The sequence below is a fragment of the Ranitomeya imitator genome, chromosome 4 (genome assembly GCF_032444005.1).
Source record: "Ranitomeya imitator isolate aRanImi1 chromosome 4, aRanImi1.pri, whole genome shotgun sequence".
Lineage (NCBI taxonomy): Eukaryota > Metazoa > Chordata > Amphibia > Anura > Dendrobatidae > Ranitomeya > Ranitomeya imitator.
This window is the reverse complement of record NC_091285.1, coordinates 505,924,438-505,944,484: the sequence shown is the minus strand read 5'-3', so window position 1 is coordinate 505,944,484 and position 20,047 is coordinate 505,924,438. Positions and strand designations below refer to the sequence as shown.

At 41.7% G+C, this 20,047-nt stretch overlaps 1 protein-coding gene across 2 annotated transcripts in view; it reads left to right on the top strand.

Moving 5' to 3' along the window:
• The window catches only part of COPS2 (COP9 signalosome subunit 2), a 95,409-nt gene extending 76,346 nt beyond the window's left edge, over window positions 1-19,063 (top strand). For both annotated transcript variants that reach the window (XM_069766038.1, XM_069766039.1), the window contains exons 11-13: window positions 9,145-9,227; window positions 13,039-13,097; window positions 18,309-19,063. In XM_069766038.1, the coding sequence (XP_069622139.1) occupies window positions 9,145-9,227; window positions 13,039-13,097; window positions 18,309-18,453 (287 nt within the window). In that variant the 3' untranslated portion in view covers window positions 18,454-19,063. The remainder of the gene's footprint in view (window positions 1-9,144; window positions 9,228-13,038; window positions 13,098-18,308) is intronic.
• Window positions 19,064-20,047: the final 984 nt, after the last annotated feature.

Here is a 20,047-nt window from a genome sequence, read left to right as displayed (position 1 = left end):
TGATGCAGTTTTTCCTGCGCCCAAAACCATGCAAAAAGCGACGCATGCGTCGCAAAACGCAGCGTTTGTGCATGCGTTCATATTTGCGTTGTGCGTTGCGTCGCCGACGCAGCGCCGCACAAAGCAAATGTGAACGTTGCCTAAAATGTATGACAGTAGAAGCTGCCTATTGACATTACATGCTGTTGTTTAGTCTGTCTACAACACATGCATGAAGATCCTTTTTTACCATTGACTCTCCTAATTTTACTCCCTCAAGAGCAGCTTTTCCCAACCAGGTGTTCAAACCAATTACAAACCTTGCATTCTAATTCTGTAGACATTAATGTACCATTATGTGTTTGTGGTACAGTGTCAAATGGTAATAAACCGTCAATGTGGGGAGTCCGGCTGTGTGCAAGCAGCGTACTCTACATTGATGTTTTAGAACAACAGTTTAGAATAAAGTGCAGTCAGTCTGGACATTTAAAGTCTGTGGGTGGTCTTGAACTGGTTAGTTATGGGCAGCCACTGATTGTATTTTGTAATTCATTTTGTCATTGAAAATCCAATGTGCTTGTACACACCTTTACAGAATATTAATGTCCCCATTAGTTTTCCACAAGAGCATAGAGATCTATTGGTGTCCGAGGCATGCCCGATGTTCCTAAGTAGCAGGACATATTGGGCATAGCTTAGCTAACAATGTGACTAATATTATGTCTGAAGGTATCCAGGTGCACACATTCTCTTCTTCTGTGCATTGTGGTGCTCTACACTGTGTGCAGAATTATTAGGCAAGTTGTATTTTGATCACATGATACTTTTTATGCATGTTGTCCTACTCCAAGCTATTCAGGCTTGAGAGCCAACTACCAATTAAGTAAATCAGGTGATGTGCATCTCTGTAATGAAGAGGGGTGTTGTCTAATGACATCAAAACCCTATAAAAGGTGTGCTTAATTATTAGGCAACTTAGGCCTCCTACTACAGATCCTCTCCTTTGACATCAAAGACCTCGCCCTATCCTGGATCTTCTCGTACCTTTCCAACCGCCCATTCAGCGTCTCCCACTCCCACACTACCTCCACATCCCACCCTCTCTCTTGGAGTCCCCCAAGGCTCTGTTCTAGGACCCCTACTCTTCTCAATCAATACACTTGGCCTGGGACAACTCATAAAGTCTCATGGTTTCAAGTACCACCTTTATGCTGATGACACTGAGATCTACCTTTCTGGCCCAGACGTCACCGCTCTGCTGTCCAGAATCCCGGAGTGTCTATCAGCCATATCCTCCTCCTTCTCCTCTTACTTCCTCAAGCTCAATGTGGACAAATCTGAACTCATCATCTTTCCTCCATCCCATAGATCTTCCTTACCTGACCTATCTATCGCAATTAACAACATCACGCTTTCCCCCGTACCAGAAGTCCGCTGCCTCAGAATAACCTTTGACTCTGCCCTGTCCTTCATACCGTACATCCAAGCTCTCTCCACCTCCTGTCCCCTCCAGCTCAAAAATATCTCCAGAATCTGTCCTTTCCTGAACCGTCAGTCTACTAAAATGCTTGTGCATGCCCTCATCATCTCCCGCCTTGACTACTGCAACATCCTTTTCTGTGGCCTCCCTGCTAACACCCTTGCACCTCTCCAGCCCATCCTTAACTCTGCTGCCCGACTAATTCATCTCACTCCTCGCTACTCCTCCGCTTTTCCCCTCTGCAAATCTCTTCACTGGCTCCCATTCCCTCAGCGTATCCAGTTCAAATTACTAATACTATCCTACAAAGCCATCCATAACCTGTCTCCTTCATATATCTCTGAACTAATCTCCCGATATGTTCCCTCACGTAATCTCCGGTCCTCCTAAGACCTCCTTCTCTCCTCCATACTTATTTTCCATACTTATTCGCTCCTCATCCAATCGCCTCCAAGACTTCTCCCGAATATCCCCCATCCTCTGAAATTCTTTGCCCCAACACGTCTATCAACCACTTTCGGATCCTTCAGAGGGAATCTGAAAACCCACCTCTTCAGGAAAGCCTACAGCCTGCACTGACTCCGCTGCCTTCACCATTCCCGGAGCTACCGCCTCACCAACACCGGTGCTCCTGCAACCCTCAACCTATTGTCTCCATCCCCACCATCCTGTAGAATGTAAGCCCGCAAGGGCAGGATCCTCGCCCCTCTGTATCAGTCTGTCATTGTTAGTTTGTTTACTGTAAGTGATATCTGTAATTTGTATTTACTATTTGTATTTATTATTATTATTATTTATTTATATAGTACCATTGATTCCATGGTGCTGTACATGAGAATGGGCTACATACAAGTTGGTTTTTATTAAGTTGCCTAATAATTCTGCACTGGAATAGTTACCTGCACAAACAGATATCCTACTAAGATAGCCAAATCTAGAGAAAAAAAAACACTCCAACTTCCAAAAATATTAACCCCTTAATCCCATACTATCCCGTCGAGGTGACCTGGGACTTAATTCACGGGGGGAGCGTGCCCGATCGCGGCCGGGTATCAGCTGACTATCGCAGCTGACATCCGGCACTATGTGCCAGGAGCGGTCATGGACAGCTCCTGGCACATTAACCCCCCGCAGCGTTCCGGGGGCATAGGGAAGCATCGCGTAGGGAGGTGGCTCCCTGTTTGCTTCCCTGAGACCCTTGGTACAAGGCGATGTGCTCACCCTGTACCGAGTGTCTCCTCCCTGCATGCGCCGGATCCAAAATGGCCGTGGGGCTACTTCCGGGTCCTGCAGGGAGGTGGCTTACAAGCGCCTGTAAGCCTGGAGCAGTACACGTTAGATCGCTGATCTGACCTTATTACATGATCCCCCCCTCCCCCCTTCCCCGGGACAATGTGATTTTGTAAAAAAAAAAAATATTTAGATATGTAAACAAAATAAATAAATAATTCCTAAATTAAAAAAAAAAAAAATATTGTTCCCATAAAACATTTCTTTATCTAAATAAAAGAAAAACAATAAAAGTACACATATTTAGTATCGCCGCGTCCATAATGACCCGGCCTATAAAACTGTCCCACTAGTTAACCCCTTCAGTGAACAACGTAAAAAAGGCAAAAAACAACGCTTTATCATACCGCCGAACAAAAAGTGAAATAACACGCAATCAAAAAGACTGATCTAAACAACCATGGTACCGCAGAAAACATCTTGTCCCGCAAAAAACGAGCCGCCATACAGCATCATCAGGAGAAAATTTAAAAAGTTATAGTCCTCAGAATAAAGCGATGCAAAAATAATTATTTTTTCTATAAAAGTTTTTATCGTATAAAAGCGCCAAAACATTAAAAAAATGATATAAATGAGGTATCGTTGTAATCGTACTGACTCGAAGAATAAAACTGCTTTATCCATTTTACCAAACATGGAACGGTATAAACGCCTCCACAAAAGAAATTCATGAACAGCTGGTTTTTGGTCATTCTGCCTCACAAAAATCGGAATAAAAAGCGATCAAAAAATGTCACGTGCCCTAAAATGTTACTAATAAAAACGTCAACTCGTCTCGCAAAAAAACAAGACCTCACATGACTCTGTGGACCAAAATATGGAAAAATTATAGCTCTCAAAATGTGGAGATGCAAAAACTAAGCATCTTTTAGTTTGTGTGCGTGTGACAGGTGCCAATCATAAAAATCCGCTAAAAAACCCGCTATAAAAGTAAATCAAACCCCCCTTCATGACCCCCTTAGTTAGGGAAAAATGATAAGATAAAAAAAAGTATTTCCATTTTCCCATTAGGGTTAGGGCTGTGGTTAGGGTTGGGGCTAGGGTTAGGGCTACAGTTAGGGTTAGGGCTACAGTTAGGGTTAGGGCTACAGTTAGGGTTAGGGCTACAGTTAGGGTTTGGATTACATTTACAGTTGGGATTAGGGTTAGGGGTGTGTTTGGAGTTAGGGGTGTGGTTAGGGTTGGGATTAGGGTTAGGGGTGTGGTTGGGATTAGGGTTAGGGGTGTGTTAGGGTTTCAGTTACAATTGGGGGTTTCCACTGTTTAGGCACATCAGGGCTCTCCAAACGTGACATGGCTTCTGATCTCAATTCCAGCCAATTCTGCGTTGAAAAAGTAAAACAGTGCTTCTTCCCTTCCGAGCTCTTCCGTGCGCCCAAACAGGGGTTTACCCCAACATATGGGGTAACAGCGTACTCGGGACAAATTGGACAACAACTTTTGGGGTCCAATTTTTCTTGTTACCCTTGGGAAACTAAAAATTTGGGGGCCTAAAAAACAATTTTTGTGGGAAAAAAATGATTTTTTATTTTCTCGGCTCTGCGTTATAAACTGTAGTGAAACACTTGGGGGTTCAAAGTTCTCACAACACATCTAGATAAGTTCCTTGGGGGGGTCTAGTTTCCAATATGGTGTCACTTGTGGCGGGTTTCCACTGTTTAGGTACATCAGGGGTCTGCAAATGCAACGTGACGCCTGCAGACCAATCCATCTAAGTCTGCATTCCAATTGGCTCTTTCCCTTCCGAGCTCCGTCATGCGCCCAAACGGTGGTTCCCCCCCACATATAGCGTACTCAGGACAAATTGGACAACAACTTTTGGGGTCCAATTTCTCCGGTTACCCTTGGGAAAATACAAAACTGGGGGCTAAAAAATTATTTTTGTGGGGAAAAAAAAGTATTTTTATTTTCATGGCTCTGCGTTATAAACTGTAGTGAAACACTTGGGGGTTCAAAGCTCTCACAACACATCTATATAAGATCCATAGGGGGTCTACGTTCCAAAATGGTGTCACTTGTGAGGGGCTTCAATGTTTAGGCACATCAGGGGCTCTCCAAACGCAATATGGCGTCCCATCTCAATTCCTGTCAATTTTGCATTGAAAAGTCAAACGGCGCTCCTTCCCTTCCGAGCTCTGCCATGCGCCCAAACAGTGGTTGAACCCCATATATGGAATATCGGCGTACTCAGGACAAATTGTACAACAACTTTTGGGGTCCATTTTCTCCTGTTACCCTTGGTAAAATAAAACAAATTGGAGCTGAAGTAAATTTTTTTTGAAAAAAAGTTAAATGTTCATTTTGGTTTTTTTTAAACATTCCAAAAATTCCTGTGAAACACCTGAAGGGTTGATAAACTTCTTGAATGTGGTTTTGAGCCCCTTGAGGGGTGCAGTTTTTAGAATGGTGTCACACTTAGTTATTTTCTATCATATAGACCCCTAAAAATTACTTCAAATATGATGTGGTCCTTAAAAAAATAAATAAATGATGTTGTAAAAATGAGAAATTGCTGGTCAAATTTAACCCTTATAACTCCCTAGCAAAAAAAAATTTTGGTTCCAAAATTGTGCTGATGTAAAGTAGACATGTGGGAAATGTTACCTATTAATTATTTTGTGTGACATATCTCTGTGATTTAAGGGCATAAAAATTCAAAGTTGGAAAATTGCGAAATTTTTGAAATTTTCGCCAAATTTCCATTTTTTTCACAAATAAACGCAGGTAATATCAAAAAATTTTTACCACTATCATGAAGCCCAATATGTCATGAGAAAACAATGTCAGAATCACCGGGATCCGTTGAAGCGTTCCAGAGTTATAACCTCATAAGGGACAGTGGTCAGAATTATAAAAATTGGCCCCGTCATTAACGTGCAAGCCACCCTTGGGGATTAAGGGGTTAAGCTTTGATAATTGAGTCTTTTGCGCTGATTGAGAACATAGTTGTTGATCAATAATAAAGATAATCCTCTAAAATACAACTTGCCTAATAATTCCCCACAGTGTAGTTTGTCCATTGACATCTACTATATAATTGTCTAAGGGTCACTTCCGTCTTTCTGTCTGTCCTTCTGTCTTTCTTTCTGTCACGGATATTGATTGGTCACGGCCTCTGTCTGTCATGGAATCCAAGTCGCTGATTGGTCGTGGCAAAACGCCCACGACCATTGCCACCACCAATCGGCGACGGGCGCAGTCCGGCGGCAACATGGCCGCTCCTTCCTCTGCCTGCTCCATACTCCCCGCAGTCAGTGCCCGGCGCCCGCTCCATACTCCCCGCAGTCAGCGCCCGCTCCATACTCCCCTCCAGTCACCACTCACACACGGTTAATGCTAGCGGTAACGGACCGCGTTATGCCGTCGGTAACCCACTCCGTTACCGCTGCTATTAACCCTGTGTGACCAAGTTTGTACTATTGATGCTGCCTATGCAGCATCGATAGTAAAAAGTTCTAATGTTAAATATAATTAAAAAAACAAAAAACCTGCTATTCTCACCTTCCGTAGTCCGACAATGTGCTCGCGCCTGCCGCCAGCTTCCGGTTCCAGAGATGCATTGCAAAATTACCCAGAAGACTTAGCGGTCTCGCGAGACCGCTAAGTGATCAGGGTAATTTCGCAATGCATCCTGGGAACGCAAGATGGCGGCAGCCGCGCGCGCATCGCCAGAGGTTTGCTGGATTTACGCTGGATCCCGCCGGTGGGTGAGTATATAACTATTTTTTATTTTAATTATTTTTTTTTAACAGGGATATGGTGCCCACGCTGCTAAATACTACATGGGCTGTGTTAGATACTGCGTGGCTGCTGTATACTACCTGGCCAGTGTTAGATACTATGTGGGCTGTGTTCTATACTGCGTGGGCTGTGTTCTATACTGCGTGGGCTGCGTCGTTATATACTACATGGCTGCTATATACTATGTGAGCAGTGTTATATACTACGTGGCTGTGTTCTATACTGCGTGCTATATACTACGTGCCCACTGTTAGATACTATGTGGGCTGTGCTATATATTACGTGGCCAGTGTTACATACTACGTGGGCTGTGTTATATACTGCGTGGCTGCTATATACTGTGTGGGCTGTGTTATATACTACGTGGGCTGTGTTATTTACTGCGTGGCCTATGTTAACGCATCGGGTATTCTACAATATGTATGTATGTATATAGCAGCCACATGGTATATACCACAGGCCACGTAGTACTCCTATATACTACGTGGTCTGTGCTATTTACTACGTAGCCTGTGCTATATACTATGTGGCTGCTATATACATACATGCATATTCTAGAATACCCGATGCGTTAGAATCGGGCCACCATCTAGTTATGTATACTCACCTTCTGGAGCCTTGCATGGAAGACACCACTATAAGGCCACATTCACACGTTGCGTCCTGTCCTGCGGGTTCTCCCGCAGCGGATTTGATAAATCTGCAGGGCAAACCCGCTGCGGTTATCCCTGCAGATTTATCGCGGTTTGTCCTGCGGGTTCCGCTGCGGGATTTTACCCTTACTATTGATGCTGCATATGCAGCAATATGCAGCATCAATAGTAATGTTAAAAATAATAAAATAATGATATACTCACCCTCTGACGTCCCGATCTCCTCGGCGCTGCAGGCGGCGGTCCGGTTCCAAAGATGCTGTGCGACCAGGACCTTCGTGACGTCACGGTCATGTGACCGCGACGTCACTGCAGGTCCTGGTCGCATAGCAAACCTGAGACCGGACGGCCGCGTGCAGCTCTGAGACTTCAGAGGTGAGTATAGCATTATTTTTTATTTTAATTCTTTTTTTTTTTTTTTTTACTCAAATATGGTTCCCGGGGCCTGGAGGCGAGGCGAGTCTCCTCTCCTCCACCCCGGGTATAACCCGCACATTATCCGCTTACTTCCCGCATGGTGGGCACAGCCCCATGCGGGAAGTAAGCGGATCAATGCATTTCTATGGGTGCAGAATCGCTGCGATTCTGCACAAAGTGACATGCTCCTACTTTTTTTCCGCAGCAATTCCGCGCGTTTTTTTCCGTGATTTTCCGCAATGTGGGCACAGCGGTTTTTGTTTTCCATAGGGTAACATTGTACTGTACCCTGCATGGAAAACTGCTGCGGATCCGCAGCGGCAAAATCGCGGCGGTTCCGCGGTAAAAACCGCATAGTGTGAACATGACCTAAGAAATCACAAGAAACTGTGTGTAAAGATGAGCTTAGGTGTAATACCTATCTAGTAATTACCAGTACTCTGAAATGGAATTAAGAAAGAGGAATTTCAGTGGGCTTTTATTTTGGGCAGTATAAATTGGCTAATTATTTATATGGCTTACATGCAAAAGTGCTTTTAAAATAAATAGTATTTTTATGATGGGAAAATCTCTATAGGAATGTTTTCTTTAAAAGGAGTTTGTCACCCCCAAATGCCCTTTAGACTAACTATACAGTGATACAGGGCAGGGCTGTGGAGCTGATAAGCCAAATCTCCTTCTCCTCCATTTCCCTGACTCCACAGCCCTGGTCACTGCTGACTATGTGCATAAAGTGCAGCACAGACATTTATAGGACATCTCATAACTTTCCCAAATTCTTATGAGAACATTTCCAGCACATCCTGCATTGTACTACTGAACCCAAATTATTATATATTGTTGGAGTTGGTCCACTTTATACTGACTCCACCAAAATGGATACTGACTTCAACTTCATGACTCCCGACTCCACAGCCCTTATATAGGGGGACTTCTCCCCTATACAAATCTTACTAGCACTATACTTGTTACTGGTACAGTGCCTGGGGAAAGAACTTTTAATTCATATGCAAATGAGGGGACTTTAAGGCTCCTGTGGCGTGGTCATGAGCTGGGTGCACCATTACGCCCCCTCAATTTGCTTCTTGGGGACTGTACTAGTTTGTAATGGACAACGCTCGCGCCTAGAGCGAATGCTGCCCATATGTGTACACATGCCCATCGGGGTGTGAAATGCCAGCCGTGTTCTCCTTCCTGGTTCCTCTCTGCTGGTTCAGCCTGTACACTAGAGAGTGTAGCCAGCAGAGTCTGCGGGGAGCCAGGTAGGAGAACGCCCCCAGGGTATGCACTACTGGCACAGTGTGTATCGGTACACATGTGGGACAGTGTTCCCTCTAGCAGTAAGCCCCATGCATCACAAGCTAGGCGGTCTTCAAACCAAACATTGAGGTGGCGTCACGGTGCACACAATTCATGGCCACACCAAGGGTGCACTAATCTATTGTCATATCTATTGGGTCATTTTCACAGGCACTGTAACTGCTGCTGGTGGGCTTAGTCCTCTATATTACTCTGCAGTTAGTCTAAAAGGCATTTTGGGTGTGACATACTTTAATGTTCATACTTGTCTCCTCTTTCTTCCAGAGCTTTTAAGAAACATCAGAACTCAAGTGCTTATTAAGTTAATAAAGCCTTATACAAGAATACATATTCCTTTTATTTCTAAGGTAAGAATCCTTACTTGCTAGTTTTCTGTAGACATGACAGTCAAGGCAACATATTCTCTTATACCAATATTACTTTACTCAGGTATCAAAATGCAGAAATATAATAAGAATCCTATGATACTGCAGATTATCTGACATTTTAGTGTTTGTTCACACACCGTATTTGCTGAGAATTTTTCTGCTAGAAATATCGAAATATCTGCTGTGCAAACATCAAGTATTTCTGGGAACTTTTTTTCTTTTTACGGTTTTGGTGCATATGTCTTAATTCATTGAGTGCATTTTTTGAAGGCATACATTCCTCAAGAATTAAAATGTGGCAAACGAGTGTTTTTTATTTTTGTTTTTCTATTATATAACTAATAGGAATTTCAAGTGATTTATGCGACTTTTGATGCCGATTCTGGTATAAAATCTGACCATTCCCCTGCATATTGTACCCATCATGTACAATAGCTTCTTTGTGTGTTCCCTAAATGAATTGCTGACACAAGCTGTGGCTCAGCAGGTCACCAACAAAATGAAGGCATTATATACAAATAAAATGGTTGTATTCTGCTACTGATTTACGGACTCTGCCGGGAAACATAGAAATCCTTGCACCCTTTTACAGTAATCTTATCACATTTTGTGCATGTTCATGCTTTGTGGTTATAAAGTGCCATTCACCATGTAATATGACATTTATTATTCCTGCTCTTTTCAGTACTTTAGTTAATTTGGGCACAATCTTCAAATTAATATACTTAGTGTAAATTCAGGCAACATCCTCTTATTTTTAAGCATCAAGGCTATGTGCACACGTTCAGGATTTCTTGCAGAAATTTCCTGAGCAGAACCGGACATTTTCTGCAAGAAATCCGCATGCGTTTTTTCGCCGTTTTTTTCCGGAGCCTCCAATGCATTAAATAGCGGGGAAAAATGCGCAAAATTAAAGAACATGCTGCGTTTTTTACCGCAATACGTTTTTTCCGCGGAAAAAACGCATCATGTGCACAAAAATTGCGGAATGCATTGTAAATTATGGGATGCATAATGTATGCGTTTTTATGCATTTTTATAGCGAAAAAACACGAAAAATCCGCAACATGTGCACACAGCCTTAGAGTTCACTGTCTGAACATTAATTTGTTACACATATAATGATCTCCAGCTCAGCGTCAAATAATAGTTTATTATTTTGCTCAGTATTAAAGTGGACCGAGCACTAGGTCAAAAGTGGCCAGTTTTTGCTCTTTATTTTGTTCCCACTGCTTCTCTGAATATTCTATTTTTTTTTTTGCTTATTTTAAATCCGCCGTACAGCTCCAGATATATGGACCTTTTATTTAGCACTCATTTTTCCTGATCTTTATTAAGGGGGCGTGGCTCATTATCGTGGACATGTCTTTGTCGCTCATTATTTTTTTTATTAATATTTTATCTTGTGAGCACCGACCTCTTGGTAAAGACAAGTGAAATTAGCACTAAATAAAAAGGCCTTTTTTTCTGGAGCCATATGGCAGATTTAAAAAGAACCCCCTGAATATTCAGGAAGCAGTAGTAATGATTAAAGAGCAAAAACGTTTCACTTTTGACCTTGTGACAGGCCCTCTTTATCTACATTTTCTGTTTAGCACTTGTGATTTAGGTAATTATTTACTGTCGCTTCACGTATTAAAATGGGATGAGGCTCGTGAGAATCATTTTTTTTTTTTTTTTTTTTTTCTTCTCTTTTCACCCTGATGTACTAGTTTGGGGAAGTACTGCGTGCACAAATTATCTTCCAATGATAGCGCAGACATATTTTAGTCTGAGAACGTTTTTTTGGCCAAGATTGTAGCAAGGACACCTAATTTGCAGACTTTATATTATTGTTTTTGCAGAACAAGGAATTAAAGAATGTGATTCCCACTATTTAGTCAGTAACTACACAATAGAACACAGGTGCTTTTGGTATTATTCTTCAGCAATCCAAAACTTAAGATTCGTTTTCTGTTTTTATATGTTCACTGATGTATAAATCAATGGTGAACAAAAAGCAAATTGATAAATCTAACTTTCATATGAAATTATTATGAAGCCACTTTATGTAGAACATTAAAAGCTCCCCAGATTCCCAACTTTTTGCTTGCTGGGGGAAAAGATGGGCTACTGTAAATTGACAGCGCAGACTGGCGGCATGGCGGAGCTTCTGGTACTAACTGTGTACCTTGCCATGTAGCTTTGCCTTCTCGGCATTGGTGGGACACAGGGGCACTGGTGGTGGCCGGATCCAGAAATCTAACCAGTTGTAGCATGCCACTTGCTAGCAGTATAGCAAACAGCTTGCACGTGTGCGCTCTTTGCCTAGTAAACCAGCCATCTCTAAAGTGGCCATTAACCTTGGAAAGGAGCCATAAAATATAGTATTAAAAATCCCCCCGTTCTAGAGAATTTTTAAGAAATGAGTAAATTGAAAAGTTGCTTGTTTTTACTACCACTTTGCAATTTTACCTTTTTACTGTAAGAAGATTAGACAATCTCTTTAAGAGACTGCATTGCAAGCAGTTTGCTAATGCATGACTATTATCCTGACAATACTAGCAAAAAAAAAAAGGCAAACCGTCAAAGTACTAAGGGTATGTGCACAGCTTTTTCCTAGTCCCATAATATAGGATGTCATAAAATATATATTCAGTAGCTGACAGCTGTTGGCCACATGATCAGTCCTATCTATAGGCTATCACTAGTTTTATATTCGTAGAGAATTGACTAACAAACTAGATTGATAACATTTTCATGAGTTGTTCCTTATAGCAGAGGTCCCCAACTCCAGTCCTCAAGGCCCACCAACAGGTCATGTTTTCAGGATTTCCTTAGTCTTGCCCAGGTAATAATTGCATCACCTGTGCAATGCAAAGGAAATCCTGAAAACATGACCTGTTGGTGGGGCTTGAGGACTGGAGTTGGGGACCTCTGCCTTATAGGACATTTATGGCCTTGTAAGTAGGATAAGCCATAAATGTCCAATACCCTCTTCTGTTATCAGAACTGGGCCTCTGTGCAGATGGAATGGAAAGGAAAGGTCATTCACGTGTTCAGAAATTTATAGCACTTCCTATTGATATGTTTCCCAGATGACAGCGTTACCCGAATTGTAGAGGTGCAGGAAAACCTCTGAAAAGCATGACTGTAATTGAGCTGCATTTTCACAAAACTCCTAAAGAATTAAATTTTCTTACACAATAATACTTCACAGCTGCACGTACAGCTAGATATGGTTTATATAGTGCTGTGTTTGAACAGTCTTCTAGTGCTGTTACTTTCACCCTTGTGTTCACACTGTCATGTGCTTGACATTTTATATCTTATCTGGAGTTTTGTGGTGGTAAGTGTGACCAAGGATCATGTGGGCAATTGTGTTGTAATCCGCATAAGAGAGAATTTCATCATAAGATGACACTCAGCCAGCCGTGTACTAAACCCTATCCTACAGTAATATACTTTTATCATTTTACAATGGTATTTTACGCCGTTTGCCTTATGCTGTATTTTATTTCTATAGATCTGATTTGAAGAGCGGGGGTTGCCATATTCCTGTCCAGCTCCACTCACTATGTCTGCGCTGGGCAAAAAGGTCGTGGGAACTCCAAAAGTTGCAAAATTTTGGAGTAAACTTGTGTTTCGCCAAAATATTGTCTATTCAAATGTTTTTACACCAGAATACTGGCGTAAAAGCTCTGAGAAATCAGGCCCTAAGTCCCCATATAAATTGATATATGAATTTATATTGCTCTCTCTGCGTTAGAGACCATTTGTTTTTTTTTAATTTATTATTTTTCTTTTTTAGGAACTTAACATAGATGTAGCGGATGTTGAGAGTTTGCTGGTGCAGTGCATACTGGATAAGTACGTAATGGTTTATACAACTTTCACTTTTTAATTTAATTTTTTTAAATAAACACTCACATTTTATAACTTAGAAATTGCTGTTTGTTGCGATTATTGATAATTAAACAGTGCCTGGAAGAATGTCTTATTTTGTTATTGGAAGGACCATGTTGATGGATTACCTTAGTCTAAAAGTGTATTTGCATTTTCAAGTGACTTTTCAAAAGATGCCATCGTGTGTGTGTGTGTGGCCATCTTTGACTTGTATCCTACATTTTTGGCAATCCCTTCCACCCCCTGCACTAGAAACCCCAGCTATTTCTGTTCCTTACTACTTCTTTCTCCCTCATTCTCCTTCACCCTCTCCTCTCCATAGACCTTTATAGGCAGCAGGTGTAATATGAATCTTGATTGAAAGGCAGATGCATGCAGCTTTTGAGTGCAAATGATAGTAGAGCAGGAGAAAGTGAGTAATAAGGGGGAAATAGGCATTTTTCTCTAATAACCTATACTGTGAACGTTCTTATGTTCACATGTACTGTTGGTAGTTAGTGATGAGCGAATAGCATTGTTGCTCGGGTGATTTCCGAGTATTTGGGAGTGCTCGGAGATTTAGTCTTCGTCGCCTCAGCTGCATGATTTACGGCTGGTGGACAGCCTGAATACATGTGGGAATTCCCTAACAAACAGGCAACCCCTACATGTATTCAGCCTGTTCAGCAGCTGTAAATCGTACAGCTGCAGTGTTGAAGACTAAATCTCCGAGCACTCACAAATACTCGGGAGACCACCCGAGCAACAATGTTATTGGCTCATCACTATTGGTAGTAAGTCTATCTTTTACTCAGTATTCTGAAAAATCTAGATACATTTTTGTTCTCAGTGGTCTATAAAACTGATATTTTTTAGTTGTTAGGCTGAAGAGTTGTATGACTCTGATATTGTAAAATATCAGTGTTCATATATTGCTTGCGCTTATCAAGTATATTAAATGTATTTTTTTTAAGGAACCTGTTTATTTTAACCAGTTCTACAATTCTGTTGAAAAGTTATAGCAGGTGTGGAAAAAAATGATAGAGTTGAGTGCTTCCAAATAGAAATGTTAATAGTTTATTTTTATTATTTAACAAAAGGTAAAGTGAAGAAAAGTGAAATCTGAATCCAAGCATTATTTGGTGTGACCATTTTTTCCATTCAAATCGACAGCTTAGACCTGCACACAGTTGTTCCAAACATCTTGGAAAACTAACCACAGATCTTCTGTGGATATTGACTTGCTCAACTCCTTCTGTCTCTTCGTGTAATTACAGGCAGACTTGCTGTTGAAATCAGAGCTCTGTGGGATTCATATCATCACTTCCAGGACTGCTTGATGTTCTTTGCACTTCTGATAGTTTTGAGGACACTATTAATCTTAACCAGATCCCTAAATCTGGTTGCTGAAATGCAGCCCCAAACTTGCAAAACAATTTACACCATGCTTCACGGTTGCATGCAGACACTTATTATTCTACTTCTCTCCAGCCAGCCAAATACTTCAAATAGTAACTCGTCTGTCCAGGGCAACTGCTTCTATGTTTGTGCCCCCAGTTCCTTTGGTTTTACGCATAGTTATTTTGCTTGGTCTTGCTTCCATGTCAAGGGTATGGGTTTTTGGCCACAATTCTTCTGTCGAGATCACTTCTGGACAGATTTTTCCAAGCAGTAGATAAGTTCAGCTGGGTCCCATTGGTTACTGCCAGTTATGAGGTGATGGCGCTAATGGACATCTTCCGATTTCATTATTTGTTTGCTGCACTGCATTAACCCCTTCACGCCGCGGCCCTTCTTCGTTTTTGCGTTTTTATTTTTCACTCTCCTCCTTCCCAGAGCCATAACTTTTTATTTTTCCGTCAATATGGCAGTGTGAGGGCTTATTTTTTGCGGGACGAATTGTACTTTTGAACGACACCATTGGTTTTACCATGTCTTGTACTAGAAAATGGGAAAAAAATTCCAAGTGCGGTGAAATTGCAAAAAAAGTGCAATCCCACACTTGTTTTTTGTTCGGCTTTTTTGCTAGGTTCACTAAAACTGACCTGATATTATGATTCTCCAAGTCATTACGAGTTCATAGACACCTAACATGACTAGGTTATTTTTTATCTAAGTTGTGAAAAAAAAATTCTAAACTTTGCTAAAAAAAAGCAGCACCATTTTCCAATACCCGTAGCGTCTCCATTTTTCGTGATCTGGGGTCTGGTGAGGGCTTATTTTTTGCATGCCAAGCTGACGTTTTTAATGATACCATTTCGGTGCAGATCTGTTGATCGCCGTTATTGCATTTTAATGCAATGTTGCGGCGACCCAAAAACGTAATTCTGACGTTTCAAGTTTTTTTTTTTTTGCTACACTGTTTAGCGATCAGGCTAATGCTTTTTTTTTTATTGATCGGGCGATTCTGAACGCGGCAATACCAAATGTGTTGGTTTGCTTTTTTTTTTTTTTTATTTTATTTTGGATGGGTCAAAAGGGGGTGATTTAAACTTTTATATTTTTTTTATTTTTTTCATATTTTTTAAAACTTTTTTTTTACCTTTGCCATGCTTCAATAGCCTCCGTGGGAGGCTAGAAGATGGCACCACTCGATCAGCTCAGCTACATAGCAGTGATCATCAGATCGCTGCTATGTAGCTGAAATGCATGCTTGCTATGAGCGCCAACCACAGGGTGGTGCTCACAGCAGGCCGGCAACAGTAACCATAGAGGTCTCAAGGACCTCTATGGTTGCAATCCTAACGCATCGCCGACCCCCGATTTTGTGACGGGGTCGGCGATGCGCTCATTTCCGGCTGCGCGGCCGGAAGCGGTAGTTATATGCTGCTGTCAGCGTTTGACAGCGGCATTTAACAGGTTAATAGTGGCGGGTGAATCGCAATTTCACCCGCCGCTATTGCGGGCACATGTCAGCTGTACAAAACAGCTGAAATGTCGCGACTTTGATGTGGGCTCACCGCCGGAGCCCACATCAAAGGGGGAGACACGACATGCGCAGTACTAGTACGGTGCATGTCGTGAAGGGGTTAACCTGTCAGCAAGTTTTCCCAATATAAAGTACGGCAACCACTTTTAAGGACACTTTTACAACATTTTAGTATGTTGTGTGCAGGTCCCCAATCCCCTCTGCATAGTACAATGAAGACCCTTTTATTATACCCACAGATGGTGCAGTCTGGGCCAATGAACGTTTCTAGTCTTGACGCGATGTCTCCTCTCTTCCTACAGTTACACCCGTCCTCCTCTGCTTCATGTGGATCACACATCCTACATCATCCACACAGTGTCTCCCAATCCCACTCTTGCGCGGGCACACTTCTCTGTACCCTGCTGAGGACAGAGCAAAGTACTGTAATGCGAATGCGCCGGATTAACTTCCAGGTCATTGGCTCTATTTCGCCTTGCCCAGTGAATGTGCAGTACAGTACTTTTCTCTCTGCCCTGCCAAGCGTAGAGCAGAGTGCCTATACAGGAGAGAAATTTGGGGACACTGTTCATGAGGTAGGGTAGCACATGAACCAGGGAAGGAGGGCGGCAATTGTAGAAAGATAAGAGGTCTGGATCCAGACCATTGGACCGGACCGCGCAGTTTGTGGGTATAATAAAAAGGTCTTTTCTGTACTATATATATACAAGAACACTGTGAAAGAGGCTTTAAAGGGGTTGTCTGGTCCAAATTGATAACTCTGCAGTCACTCTGTGTATTATGCGTTGCAGGCATTCGGTAGGGTATGTCTGAGATGCATACTCCCGGCCAGTGGATGCAGTTCGCTTCCAAAAACTTCAATGGAGCGAGGCCATGACTACTCGACGGGAGTATGTATAACTCGTACATACCCTCCGGCTTCCGCTCAGAAACTGGCAAATCCCTGCAGTGCGTTCTTGCAGTGAGTTTATTCATAAGTCTGCAGTCACACAGAGTTGGACGGGACAACCCCTTTAAAGGTGGTGGTTTTACATTTTATTGGGAAAACCTGGTGGCAGGTTCCTTGGCTGACCTCTGCCTCTATTGTGCTCAACGTTGTCTGTTTCTTGCTGCCTCATAAGAGCTTGAAACCTTGGAAAAATCTTGGAACCCCAGTCTGCTTTGAAATCTTTGCTTGGGTGAGATCTTGCTGATGCAGTATAATTACCTTATGTCTCAGCCCTTCATGACCTGTTACATGAAACTGTCTTTTCCAGCCTCACCTTTTGAAGCAGCACCGTTCAGTTCCTCGCCTAGTTTTAAGCCTCCTCCTACACAGCTGTTTTTATTTAAGTTGATTGTATTTCAACTAGTGATGAGCGAATATACTTGTTGCTCGGGTTTTCCTGAGCACGCTTGGGTGATGTTCGAGTACCCAAGCAAAGTACTGCAGTGCGCAGGCGCTGGGAAAGGTCAGAGAGGCCCGGCGCCTGCGCACTGCAGTACTTTGCTCTGCCCTCAACAGGGCAGACAAAGTACGCCGGAGCCGCAGCGTGAAGACAAGAGGACGTCATCCTATGAAGATAGGAGGCCCCGGACCGTGACGCCCATCGGACGGGACCGGGACCGCCCCTGGGTGAGTATAATCTAACCTCTTTTTATCATCTTTTATGATACATCGGGGGCTTATCTACATCATTACAGAATGCTGTAGATAAGCCGCTGATGTTGGTGGGCTTAGCTCATCTTCGATTTTGGGGGTGACAGGTTCCCTTTAATCTCCGAACACTAACAAATACTCGGAGGTCACCTGAGCAACGAGTACCCTCACTCATCACTAATTTCAACCTACATATTAAAGTGATGATCATTATAACCTGTTTGGTAATGGGTTACTCATACACCTGACTATAATTCTACAAAATGCCTGACTTTGTGCAAGTGTACCTAGAAGAATTGATTCTGTTTGGAAAGCAGAGTGGTCACACCAAATATTGATTTGATTTAGATTTTTCTTTTGTTCATTCGCTTTGCATTGTTTTAATTGATAAAAAAAATACATATTAACACTTATATTCTTGAAATCATTCTTACATTGCACTTATATATGCATATTATATGTGCAAATATAAATACATTTTCCCCCTCATATTATACACAATGTGATTTAAAATCAGATTAAAGCCAACAACTATTAATACTAAGTGTTATGCAGTGATTTAAACAATGACCTTTCATTTTTGTTAACGTTTTTTTTGTTTGTTTTTTTTCTGTCGTTGATTGTAAAGCACTATTCATGGACGGATTGATCAAGTAAACCAACTCCTGGAACTGGACCATCAAAAGCGAGGAGGCGCACGATACACGGCTCTAGATAAATGGACCAATCAGTTGAATTCTCTCAACCAGGCTGTAGTCAGCAAGCTTGCTTAACAGAGAACAAGCTTTTACATAGCAAAACAAGTACTTAAAGGCAACAGTGCAGTTATATAACCCTTAAAAAGGACTTTGGATTGGTAAAGACGAACTACTGTGGGTTGGTGTTTGCACCCTGAAAAAAATCACAACAAAAGGAAGTGCTTTTCAATCAGCTGGTATGTGTTTCACTGCTGCATTTTTCCCAAGAGAATAAACTAAAACAGCTTTAACCTCCAGAAGATAACCAAAATATCACAGGATCTCTGCTGTATTGTCATCCTGCCCTGTAAAATGTAACATTCTAGTAAAGTTTGCCACAGGCAAATCATGTCCCGACTCCCGAGCGAAGGTTTTGTCACCGTTTTAAATCTACACATTACACTTGGTTTGGTATAAACGTATTTTACCTTAAAAAAAAAAAAAAATATGTAAAATAACCTGCAATAACTTGAAATTCGTATCCTTTCAAAACTTCCTTATATGAGCTGATCTGCTGGCTGCATTTAGCAAGAATGAAATGAACATATCTGTTCCCGAATAGATATATTCATTTGTAGACTACATTTAGAAGGTGGCGCACAGTCGCTTAGGTTCCAAGCCACAAAATAAACACCTCGGAAAAGAATTTGTGTATTTATTGCTTAGAAACAAGACAATAACATCCATTTGGCAGGATAGAATTGTTTGCAGTGTTTTGTTTTTTTTAGGTAGTGTTGATGGCGCTTTCCATTTAACACAAAATACAGCTTCATTTCTCTTAAATATACTTGACAACCTAAACCATAGAAAAGTTGAAGCTGAATAAATGAGAAATATTTATTTCTTACCTGTGTCCAATGTGTATTGTCATCCTAGCCACAGATAACGGTCAACTTGTTTTCCCTCAAACATATTTTTTAAAAGACTTTCAGTCTTTCTTGCACACCATATATCTTTGTGTTACGTAAAGCTTGGCAGAATGAAATTTGTGCAGAATATTAATCGTTAGTACTGTTCTCGTGGAAGAGAAATCAAAGTTAGTATGGCTGATCTCCAGTGTAAGAAGAAAACCTCAATGTTGGTTCTTGACTTTGATCCTCATGCACACTATATTTGTGAAGCTTTTCACTCCGCATCCTTTTTTTCTTCTCTTTTCATACAAGAAGTTATTGTCTGCCATGTTACAGATAGTGATGCAGTCCATTTGTTCTGTCTTTTAAACCTACTGGGTCACATTCCACCTCCTGTCTTCACACCACATGATGAGAAACTACATGGTTAATTTAGTGCCCATGCTGCTGTGATCACAGGACTTTCTAAATAATAAAGCTCATCCTGAAAAGACATTTAGCTTGTAGTACCCAATATCCTAGAATGTTACGAGTTGTAAGGGACCTCCAGGGTCATTGTGTCCAACCCCCGATCAATGCAGGATTCACTAAATCATCTCACAGATGTCTGTCCAGCCTCTGTTCGAAGACTTCCATTGAAGGAGAACTTGCCACCTTTTATGGCAGCCTGTTTCACTCAATGATCAGCCTCACTGTCAAAAAATTTTTTTTCTTATCTGTGTCTTCATGTTTATTACTACCTAAGGCTACGTTCACTTTTGCGTTGTGCGCCGCTGCGT